Source organism: Danio aesculapii, chromosome 8, assembly GCF_903798145.1.
Source record: "Danio aesculapii chromosome 8, fDanAes4.1, whole genome shotgun sequence".
NCBI lineage: Eukaryota > Metazoa > Chordata > Actinopteri > Cypriniformes > Danionidae > Danio > Danio aesculapii.
In genome coordinates this window covers 28,962,470-28,975,245 of record NC_079442.1, presented here as the reverse complement: position 1 = coordinate 28,975,245, position 12,776 = coordinate 28,962,470, and the positions used below count along the sequence as shown (strand labels likewise).

At 38.8% G+C, this 12,776-nt stretch overlaps 1 protein-coding gene across 1 annotated transcript; it reads right to left on the bottom strand.

Annotated features, from left to right (window-relative positions):
* Positions 1-1,467: 1,467 nt before the first annotated feature.
* On the bottom strand, positions 1,468-4,537 carry rbm15 (RNA binding motif protein 15). The gene is given in 4 exon segments (XM_056463621.1): positions 1,468-1,964; positions 1,967-2,636; positions 2,638-2,879; positions 2,882-4,537. Coding segments are annotated over 4 exon segments (2,553 nt in total). The 5' UTR covers positions 4,404-4,537; the 3' UTR covers positions 1,468-1,845.
* Positions 4,538-12,776: the final 8,239 nt, after the last annotated feature.

The following is a 12,776-nucleotide window of genomic DNA, read 5'->3' as shown; positions in this document are numbered from 1 at the left end:
AGCTTGTGGGGTCAGGACTTTTCCTGATATCCTGCTTAAAGTAGTAGGACTTGCGCATGCAAAGGCCTGAGCGGAAGGTCCACATGCAGTCATAATTACAGATACGGAGACTCAACATGTGGTTGTTGCTTTGTTTACCATCTGTAGTAAAATCTCACAATCAGAAGTGTTCAGCTTGAGAGCTCACAAACTTGGCATCGGCTCTTGTTCAGATGAGTCTTCCTCCGCATGATGTGACCCTCGAATGTTGCCAGGTTATGACAAGAGCATTCTAGCATTCAACCCCCTCCCTCCACCAAAAGATAAACACATGGAGATTTAAGCTGTAACCAGAGCCGTTCGGAGAATTCATTCAAGGGTCAGCCACACAAACAGTGCTTTCAGATAACAGCCTCATCTCAAATATGGGGCTTGAGTTGCGCTTTTAGATGCATTATTGATTCAACTTTGTATCTGGTTTGATGATCAGATGACCGCATACAGTAAGTTACTATAAATTACTGTAATTACAACTCTGCATTACATTGTCTTTAATGAGATTTGATTTGTGAGAGCAGCTCATTAACTTTGATTGTATATAATAATAGATCAGCAATAAAGTTTGTTTGAATACAAATCAGGACCGTGGTAATGTATCTTTCAAGCATGATGTTTTTAGCACCATCTAGAGGAACATTTCATTGTTATGGGATGTCATTTCCTGTTCTTTGGACCCATTCCAGGTATTCAGTAGATTATCCTTTTGATCTAAATATCCACTGAAATGTTTGAGTTTCATATATTGATTTAGGCACCATTACGTTTAACTGTGAAGCTTTGTATATGAACCTCATTCATCATGTTAGAACATATACAAAGTATTTTAAGGGATAATTCATGAAATTCTGTCATCGCTCGTTTGAGTTTCTTTCTACTGTTGAACACGATATAATTGAGATATATTGAGAACTGGAAGTACTGCACGGTGGCGCAGTGGGTAGCACAATTGCCTCAAAGCAAGAAGGTCGCTGGTTCAACCCCGGCTGGGTCAGTTGGCATTTCTGTGTGGAGTTTGCATGTTCTCCCTGTGTTGGTGTGAGATTCCTTTGGGTGCTCCGGTTTCTCCCAAAATTCTAAAAGAACGTTTGATATTATGCTTTGGTCTAAGGAGGGCTTAGAAATATCTATCTTATACTCAAAATATGTTTACATGTTATTTCTAATATGTAAAGGGGTGTTAAACGCAGCCTGTTTTAATCAGTATAACACTGATGGCATTTTCGGCTACATCTTTGTATTTTAAACCTCTGCAACAAGAACACTAGCATCAACATGCACTTCACTGAGCAAAATAATCTTTTCTTTCTGATTTAGTTGACTATATACTTATATTACACTCCCCATCACTGAATGATTGTTCAAAGCATCAGGACACAAACCAGGTTCCCGTTAACTCAATTTGATGAACATGAATGAACATTGAAACAGGATTTGACACAGGGGTGAGACTGTCTGGAATCTGACTGAAATACATGTTGATAGGAAGTGTTGTAAATAGACAGTGTTTAATGACCAAATTAAATTCCTATTCTAATATGCCCAATATTTATCATTCTTTTATGCAGAGAACAACGTATCACAAACTAGACATCTGAATAAATTGCAACAAAAAACAAATATATTGCTATAGAGCTAAACTTTGCTATATGAATGGGCCATTTTCTCTCTTTTTACTGTACATGTTTGGCAGAGCAGGTAACAACAGCTGCCCTTTACTCTAGTACCACTTCTGCTTTAGAGAGCATGCAATTAAGAGACATTAAGAGAAGCTTGCATTTAACAATACTTTAGTGTGTATTATGACTGTTAAGATGCTCCTCGAACAACGATCATGACCAGGAAGTCCTCTTCTGTTTTGGCAAGAGCTTTCGCAGAAGAATCTAAGAACTGCTGAGAGAAATCACACGGTGGAAATGCGTGCAGGACCCAGTGTTGTCCTTATCTCTACTGCCGCCGACGGGCAAACTGATGACCCCAGCGGCCTGCTTTTGCTTCAGGTATGAAACCAGGTTGCGGAGAGGCCTCTGTGTGGATGCTGCTGGATCCGATGATGAAGTCTCCTCTGAGCTGCCTGGGACTGCCAGTAGAACTGCGTAGCCTCCTGGGCCTGCCACTTTGATGCGGCGAGACACCTCGTCGATCTTGGGCTGGTCTAGACGAAGACGTTGTGTGATGCGTAGCTGAGAGACTTTTCCACCTGTGCTGCCGTCGATGAGGAGGCTGGTGGCGACGCTCAGGTCGCCCTCCAGGAGGTGCATGCTGGCTGGGAAGTTACTGTTCTTTAGGAGCAGCATGCCGTTCCAGGCCATGCTCAGCTTGCCCCCTGCGTCCTGTTTTGAAGCTTGGTTACTTTTGGAGCTGCTCTCTGATCTGTCCCTCTTGGATGCACCTTTAGCTGAATCGCCCGCTTTGCGCTTTCGTTCTGCAGGGCTTGCACCGATGCTGGATTCAGAGAGGCTGCTGTTGTTTTTGATGCGCTTCTCACCGGGAGCTCGGTCCAGGCTGCTGCGGCTCTCTCGTGCTGGGGACACTCGGTCTGCTCTCGCTGGACGCTCAGAGTCGCTGAAACGTCCGTCACGGCTGCTACCGCCTGCTGCCCTCAAGCGATGGGGGTCTGCGACGGCGGGCCGCCCACTCACTGCTGCTGTCAGGTGAACACTCCAGATGTCTGCCGTCCTCCATGAGCCGACGTTTCCGTGCAGCTTCTCTGCCTGGCAGCTCTCGCTCCAGTGACCAGGCCTCTCGCCGTCTTTCACGCTCTAAGTGTTCGAGGGGCTCAAATGCAGGAGTTCGTACACGTTCACGAATGGTAGGTGCGGGCCATTCAGCCCCAGCGTAGAGTTCTCTTCTCTGAAGTGCAGTGGCGGAGGAGTCCGTTCTCTAACCCTGATGGCTTCAGGGGTGGCACGATGAACGAAAGACTCAGCCATGATTTCATAATGTTGCAGAGGGAGGGGCTGCAAGAACTGTTGTTGGTAGCGATGCTCTGTGTCAGCGAAGTCCACCCTCAGCCTCCTGTCGGGACCACCAAGAGGAAATCCACGCATGTGTGTGCAGGCCGCCTGAGCAGCATCCAGGCTTTCATACTGAATATAAGCCCAGGTGTCCCCTTTTCTGTAGTCTATAGTCCTAATAGTTCCAAAGCGGTCAAATTCCCGGGCTAATGCAGTCAGAGGCACCCAAGGGCCAAGACCACCCACCCATAGTCTTGTGGTGGGGGTGGCTTTACCATAGCCAATTTTGATGGGGTTTCGGCCCACAACTTTCCCAGACATGCTAATTTTAGCTCTGTGAGCCATGTCCAAATTTTCAAATTTAAGAAAGCCATAGGTGCTGCTCTGGCCCCGAGTGGGTCTTTTAATGTCCACCTCAGTGATTGTCCCAAATCGTTCAAAAGCCCTCCTCAAATCGTTTTCAGTCACAGTAATATCCAAGTTACCCAGAAACAGTGTGCGGTTGGCTCTCTGGTCGTCCTCTGGAGAGATAAAGTCCTCCTCGCGAAAAGGAGCGGCTCGCTCTGCTATGTATGCGGGCCGCGCCCTCGCTTCATAAAAGGCAAACTCTCTTTCTCTTTCCAGCTCTCTGGGCAGAGGCGGGGGTGGGGGAGGAGGAAGCCGGCCCAGTGCTAACTGCTGTAACCGGTAGTCCCTGTAGCCCAGGCCGGTTGGAGAGAGCGGCCTCTGAGTATGCAAATGTCTATGGCCTGCAACAACAGAGAAATGGTCATCCTTTACCGGAGAGCGACTCCTCCGCCTGTTCAAGTAAACTGCCTCGATTTTTAAAGGTCGGTCATAAAGCACCAGCCGGCCTCGTGCGTGCTTTGCCGCCCTGGCATCATCCGGTCTCCTAAAGTTGACGAATGCGATTCTCTCGTCGTTCACTCGGCTGATTTTGACGCTCACGTCACCGAATTTTTTGAATTCATGAAAGAGGCCGTCCTCGATTTCTTCGTCACTCAGCTGCGAGCCGAGCTCGCTGATTTTTAAAGTTTTGTACTCACTTTCGTTTGTGGGAAGCGGTGCGCGCGTCTCCCCGCGCGAGTTAGTGCGCGCCGCCTCTAAGGACAGACTCGAGGCGTGATTTTTGCCGCTCGAGCTCGCAACGGGGCTCGTGTAACCGTGGTTATTACCAGTCCGACTGGATACATGTCCGTCAAAATCCCGTCCGTCTCTTTTATCTCCAAGCAGTCCCCGTCGTGCAGAGCCCCCGTCGCTTTTAGACGAACTATTGCCGTTGTTGCTTCCTCCGCCAGAATTCGAGATAACCCCCATTTTCTTACTGGTCGGATGGCTTCCTCCCCTGTCTCGTATGTCATCCAAGGCCCTTGAACGTTTTTTCACCGGCGACCGCTCTTTCCCTTTCATGTTAGATGTCCTCTGGCTTCACACGCCTAACAAAACACTTTTTAACTGTAATGCTACCGCAACGTCAACGAATTTACACGACAAACTGAATAATTTGTTCAGTGTCCCTGCGGCAAAACAACCGCATACGCCATCTTGTCAAGACTACAACATGACCCGCCTGTCGACTTTGATTGGTTTGAATCTCTGAGAAACTACAACGCTATTGGCTGATCCGTCTGTCAATCTAAAGCACTAGTACAGCGCCCAGTCTTGCTGTACACCATTTTAGCTTCAAAAGCCAAATGTTTACTATCGCCACTTTATAAAAAACAGAGGTGACATTTAACTAACCGCACATATAGTCTTTGAGAACATGTACTGCCAGTATTATATCTGCATCTTAAACCACAATCATTAATCACCTTGATAAATCTACAAATCGGGCTCTGTATATTTTCACAATTAAACAGTGTGTACCTTTAATAGGTGCTAAGACTTTGAGTTTTGCCTACATTTCGTTTATTATAAATTATAAATGTACCGTGCAATCTTTATTAAACGCAAGTAATTCAAATAAATAAACCTAAAACATTCTCGTTGTTCACTTAATGTCCAACAGATGGTGGTGTTTGCCTTTCACAGAGGTGAACGGAAGGGTCACGTTAGTGTAAACTTGAAAAACCAGCCTTTTAACCATGCGGTCAGCTATAGATTAGCAATTTTCAATGGGTTTTAGCCTAATATATATTTGAAATAATTTATAAACAAAAACAATGCAGATCTTTGAATATATGCCCATGTCTGTGAAAAACAACAAAATGTTATGTAAAAGTTTTGCCCTTAAATTTGTTAAAATTTATATTAAAACAATTTAGTGTTTTACAATTAGCATGTTTTTGCTATCATAGTATAACTGTGTTTGTAATGAAACTGTGGATATGCAACTGATAATCCCTATGACCGTACACTTTTACTAATATAAAACATGGTTCGTTTTCAATAGAGACCATTGGGGACCATTACAGTTTTAACCAATACAATTATTAATTCAACAATTAAAATTAAAAAATTACCCCCAAATTCAATTTTTTTTTTCAATGAGTTGTGAAGGTAAATAGGAATATATTTGAAAGACAATGAGTTGTTACTTTGATCCAAAACTACAAAAAGTGCCCAAACATCTCAAATGAGTGGTAATAACACAAAATACAATTATTTAAAAAACTTCATCAATAAAGACATGCACATAAAGTAACACATTCATCCAAGCATGTTGATTAACCAGAAGACAAATTGAACAGCTAACGTGTCATTTATTTGTTTAATTTTCACAATGCACATACTCCATTAAAATCCCACCCTTTCTTGAGTAGGCTACATTTGAAAGCATGTCCTACATAATAGTATGAACATGTGTAGTACTGTTTGAACAATCTAGGCCTACTAGATTAGTCATGTTTTAGTGTCACGTGCCCTACATCGTCAGTTACGTCACTTCACTGGCATTCACAGATCCTCTCCTGTTGCCTCATGGGATAGTCCCTTGGAAGCACATTGCAGAATCTCACCAAAAGAAGTAGGTCATCTGAATACTTACTACGAGTATACTGAACTTCTTTGTTTTTTACTTACTATAACATAATAAATTTCCCAGCTGGAAGGGCATCTGCAGCATAAAACAAATGCTTGAGAAGTTTGCGGTTCATTCCGCTGTGGCGACCCCAGATTAATGAAGGGACTAGGCCTAAAAGAAAATGAATAAACAAATGAATAACATGATAAAGAATGTGATTTCAGATGATTTCAGCCCTGGACACTACTACAATTAAAGGGATAGTTCACCCAAAACTGAAAATTATGTTATCATTTGCTCGTGCTTAACTTGTCACAAACCTGTTTGAGCCTCTGGTATCACTTTATTTTGATGGTCACTTTTGCACATTTTGTTGACTGTAAGTTGGCAACTATTTTTATTAGAATATTAGCAGACTGTTTGCTTAGTATCTGCTGATACTGCTCCACCAACAGACATGCTCCTGCCTATAAGAAAAGTACATGTCAACTTCAGTGGTGGAAAGAGTACTGAAAATCATACTCAAGTAAAAGTACCACTATGCCCAAAAAATGTAGTACAAGTAGAGTAAAATTATCAGTTGTAAATATTACTCAAAGTATGAGTAAAAAGTAGCCCTTTTAAAAGTATTCAAGAGTAGTGAGTATTACGCTCTGAACGGCTGATGTGTTTACAGGTAATTTGTGTGTGTCTGTGAAAACATAACATTCTGTAGTGCATTTAGTTATTGTTTAAGGCCATTTGGTGATTTCAGTTATACAGTAAACATCCTTCATCTTCCCATCAGTTACATGCAGTCTAAACAGTCTCTGGGTCATTGCATGTAAAGATTTTGCACATTTTCTTTGACACTTTTAATGCTTCCATGTGGTTTGCTGCATTTATAAAGCGCCTGTGTCTTGAGGTTGTTCAGTATGATGCGATCTACTTTCTATGTGTGATTTGATTGGGGGGTAATCATAGGACAGATTTTTGTACTTTATCCAATCGCACAGACAAGAAAAAAAAAGTAGTGACGGCCGGTTGATTTAAAATAGTGGAGTAACAGTAGCGATACAGCACTAAAAATGTACTCAAGGTAAAGTAAAAGTACACAATTCCTGAGAAAAACTACTCAATTACAGTAAACAGTACAATTAGTCCAAGGCACTCGAAAAATGTGGGGGAAAAAATGTAAAAAGCCTTTATTGATATAGCTATTCCTTAAAACTGCACCTACACTTTTTGGCATACACTTGCCTTTATTAGTGTAACAGTTACCCTCAGTCTCTGTTACCCTGATGAAGGCAAGTGAATAGCCATGTCAATAAAAGCTTTTTAATATTTGTTCCACATTTTTCAAGGGCCTTGGACTGATTTTTGCTGTTTGTTCTGATTAATCCCTTACCCCTGAGCATTACATTAACCCCACCAATACTCTAGTAAGAATTAGCTGGCATGTAGTTGCAATGTAACTTCTCAACAAAATGTGTTATTGGGATCATCAAAATAAAAAGATACCAAGCGTATTTCTTTCTATTTTGAAAAATGTCGTAAACATGACTTGAATATATTTATTGTCCTGCAAGTCAATGTTACAGATTTAACATTTTTTAAAAATATTTTCCTCTGTGTTCAACAGAAAAAGGAAACTCATAATGGGTTTGGAACCATCAAATTAGGTGAGTAAATTTTCCATTTTGAGTGAAACAATCACTTTACTTGAGACAATTTGTGAATTGTGTGAGTCTTTGATATTTTACTCACAACTGACATGCCTTTAAATGGTTCCAAAACTTATGAGTTTCTTTTTTTTACTTGTTTAACAGAAAAGAAGATATTTAGAAGAATAGCTATTTAGCCTAATAGCCTAATTTCCTTAAAAAAACATATGGAAAGTTAAGGGTTACAAGTTTACCACATTTTTCAAAATAGCTGTGTTCAAAACTCAGACAGGTTTCTGAAAAATGAAGTGTACATTATAGTAAATATATTTACTATAAACTTATTTTTTCACAAACCTATTTGATACAGTAAATATATTTACTATACACTTCTATACACAACTTATCTGAAATAATTTTATTTGATCGTCCCTTTTGCACATTTTGTTGATTGTAAGTTGGCAAATATTTCTCATTAGAACATTAGCAGACTATGGGTTTGACAGGCAAGAGCCAGTTATTTTCAGGGATACAGATTTCAAGGAATTTCCACTGAGGGAGTTGAGCTGCAATTTACCCCCAAAAGTCGTTTTGTTGTTGTTGTGCCCATTTTGATTTAACGGTAATGATAATTTGGTGGCTTTATTGGAACTAGAAAAATGTTGTATGTTAAATCATGTTTATTGTTGCTGAGGGGATAGTTTTATAAATATGTAGGCCTATTAAGAAACAATTAGCAAGTTTTTCAATAATTATGTGATTTTCTCATTAATTTATCTAATTACTAATAAGTATATGTGTTGTGATAATCAACTTATCTCGTTTTCTTATGACAGAATTGTAAGTTTGTGTGAACTATCTTTTTTAAACTTACAACATCTTTGTGCGCATTTTTCATCCCGCCAGTTTCATAGTCGTTTCTATTTAGTAACGCTCCTCTTGAACTGTACTTCTTTATCACATCCTTTAATCTGGGATTTAATCAGTTTGCATGTGTAGCTCGAGCTGGCTCCACTTTCCCGAAAGATCAGGCAGGAATTTGAAGCTGTGGGTGTGGAGAGAGAGTTTCTGTCCGTTTTTCTTCTGTCCTCTATTGGAAACACATGTCAGCTCTCTCCAAAACACGGCACGGTCCGCTAAACTGGCACTTAATGCGATCCAGCATTTCTGTCATCCTCTGTGCACAAAGGAAAGAAGCAGCACGATATCTTGCCCCAAAGCGACTGTCGATCTGTTCCCATTTTGAGAATTAGGAAAACGAGAGAAGCTTTGAAAATCCTGTCAATGCAGCTTTTTTCATCTACAACAATTGCGTCTTATGTGTCATCTAAATTAAGTGAATCACCCTGAAAAGAGTGGCTGGCAGGATTAAACCCAGATGGAGCTGAGCAACCCATCGCTGGGTCACAAGAATGTGCCCTCCTCAAGGCTGTTTGGCACTTATCAACAGCACATTAAATTCAGCGATTTCCCAAAGGATCGGGAATCCAAGAACAAATCAAATATGATCACAACTGCATACTGACATGGAGTTGTCTGAATTTTAGGAGCTCCATCCTTTAACCTATAGTCCTTGTCTATTGGTTATTGAGGCGCAATGTGCATGTTGCTCCTTCCTTCCACCATTGCTTTAAAAACTTGGTGTCTGCATGGTTCAAGTTATGTTGTTTTTTTCCCAAGGACTTTTGAATTTAAACGGTAGCATAACATGTAAGTTGACTCATAATTCATTAGTGTTTGTGGTTCTGCCCTGCCTGTCAGACCCGTCCTGCAGTTGACGGGCATGACAGAGAAAACCTTGGAATCCATCAACAGCCAGCAGTGAGGCCTCTGTGGTTGCTTAGTGGTTGGTTTGTATTAGCAGGGCTGTCACATGCTGCTGATGTATCCAGTGACATTTGACAGCTTTTACAACAAAACATACATTTAAAAGGACATATTATGGGCATGTCGTCTGACCAACACAATAAGTTCTCATCTTACATACGTTTTAGCCTTGAAGGAGTTGGTGCAGAAAATATTGTTCTTGGGTTACAATTGTATGAGATATTTGTGTAGAGCCAAAATGTTGCCAAAGCCTGAAGGAATTAGCTGTTTTATTTCAAACATATTCTGGATATTTAAGATTAGAAATAGGAAACATGGATCATTTTTCAAATTTAAATCAATGATGATGTTTTAAAAATAATAAATGTAATCATTTTAAATATTAAAAACGAAACGTAAATAATTATTTTTTGACTTATTTTGCTAATTATAAAAAAATACTTCATTACATTATATTTTTATTCTGACTCACTTTTGATGTGTCCCTGATAAATAAAAAATATTTTTAAAAGAAAAATAAATACTTTTGAATTGTAATAAATCATAGTTGGTGACAAAATAAATATTAGTGACAAAATAATATTTAGAACACTGATATCAAAACCTTGTGTACTGGTAAATAATGTTCGCATCCACTCTGTGGGTGATTTTGAGTCTTAATTTGGCCATAACTTTTCTTGTATTTTAGCTAGCGGATTGATTTTGGTGACAATATTATTTTGAGAAACTGCTTTTGATTTAAAATAAAAAATCATACGCTCTGGGCAAATTTACCATTTTGTTATGTTCGGTATAAAAACATTTCCTTTGCATAAATCTATTAATCAACCTCAGTCCTGATCGAAAGTACAAAATAGCTGATGTCACTGATTTGGCGGAAAAAACAAAACACAAAATCATGTTATTTTCAATATAAAGTAATTGTGGACTAGAACTTTTTTAACCTTTTATTAAAGTCTTGAATATGTGAAACAACATTCCCTTTGATGCATTGCTTTTGATTGATTTTAATTTTTTCTCCCTAATTTACTGTTGGTGGCTGCTTTTGCTCCATTGACTTCTATTAAAATCAGATTTTTCTGATTACAAAACCATGACAACTACTAATCATGCATTTTTAATTGTTGGTGGTTTTCCCTGTTGGGAAGAGGTAAATATTGTAATTTTTACTGTTGATCATCAGTTGGCATCATTAACACTTTAGATAGGCCTGTGCAAAAAAATGATGAATATGTGAAGGTTACCTTGATGTGTCTGAGAAAATCAAAATATGCATCTCAGCTCTCAGAACTGCATGGAGTAAATAAAAACAAAGACTGTGTATTTATGCACCATACAATGTGGTTATAATGGAAGTCAATGGGGCAAGAAAAAGCCACCAACAGTAAATTAGGGAGAAAAAAATGAAAATCTAACAATGCATCAAAGTCAATGTTGTTACTGATCGTTCACATGTTCCAGACTATGATAAAAGTAAAAAATAAAAATATCAAGCCCATAATTACTTTTTATATTGAAAATACTTCATTTTGTGTGTGTTTTCACCAAATCAGCACTAAATCAAAATATTAAAATGACTTCTGAAAAAATCATGTGATAATGGAGGCTGAAAACAATAGCATGAATTACATTTTAAAGTTCATTCAAATAGAAGTGTTAATTCAAATGTAAATGATTTTTAAAATAAAAATGTATCAGCAATTAAATGCAGCAGAAATGGCTTCTTTTAAAAACATGCAAACATTTTAAACTTGCAAAATTTTGACCAGAAGTGCATATAATGTATGCTGTATGATACCAATATATAATATATACTTATACTATTTACCAAAGATGCTTAAGCCATGCCATTGTTTACCAGAAGCACAAATGAATTTGATGTCTTTAGTCACCTGAGTGCACAGACTTGGGGAAAGTAAAATCATTTATTGGACTGGGCTAAATATACACACAAAATGGGGCTAAAACACAGCATACACTGAAACTATGAGATTAACATTAAAATACTAAATAAACAAGTCGCACATCCTCTTTGTTAATTAACATTTACATTTTTTGTAAAAATTAAATTGCCATCGACGCAAGTTGTGTGTAAAGCCCATCCACTTGTTAAGTCTGAGGTCACATCACAGTTTTTGGGACCAAACATCAGATCCCAAAGCAAACAACAAATATTACTTATATATGATTAAAGTTTGCTGTACAAATATGATCACAGTGATGTTTATATGCTTTTCTAATCTCAGATGGTCAGACAGCGATTCATCCTTTATAAAAGGTAACGCATTGGTGTTTGGGATGACTGTAGAACATGATGACAAGTGAACACCAATATTTAGCAAAATATTTGCTTTAATGCGTGATATGGCTAAACAGTGGTCCATTGAGAGAGTTTTATCAATTCAGATGAGTGGATGTTTGGGCCCTGAAACATAGGTCACAATCTAACAAGGGATTATGGCTCAAAGAGATTCAACAAACTTAACTGAGATGCTTCCAAACAGATCAACACAAGAAATCCAGGCACGGGGCATGCTGTCTCTTAAACATGTGAAGCCTGTAAAAAATGAATGTTACACTGAATTTTTAAAAAGTGTCTTTCAGTTGTGAATAAGGGGCTGTTCATAGCAAGAACAATAACTATAATGATAACGATTAGGACTGAGTTCAGAGGTTACACCACAGCTATAATGATAACCATGTAGAAAAAGAAATGTTGGAAACATTTTTAAAACAGTTTTTTGTTCCACATGATTAATGATAAAACACTGACTGCCATTACAGTCCATTCAAATAAAGAAGAGCTCAAACATTTTAAGTTGAGGAGATCACTGTTTGATGTTAAACCCTTTTCTTCCAAGATGCTTTAAAGGGTTAGTTCACCCAAACTTACTCTCATGTTATTCCATGCCCCTGAGACCTTTGCTCATCTTGATTGTAAAAAAAAAATGCAGGGTTCCGCACAATTCAGCCATTTAGTCAGGAATTGTGTTGTTTCAGCTCATTATAAATAGTAAATTGAACAAGCAGCAAAAATCTGTTTTTGAGTGTTCAGAACAAAGATGAAGATATTTTAGAATAAATGTGAGAGTTGCATTTAAATTGGAGAGTTGCATTATCCTCTATAGACATGAACGCTGATCTGATATGGAAGATATTGGCAAGCAAGTTGTTTTTTTCAGCTTATTTTGCCACACAAAAGTGTTCTTGGAGCTTCATGATTACAGTTGAACCACTGAAGTCACATGGAATGTTTTGGTCCTTTTCTTTACTTTGATGGTTCATTACTGTATATGGAGGATGAGAGAGCTCTCGGATTTCATCTAGAATATCTTAATTTGTCTTCTG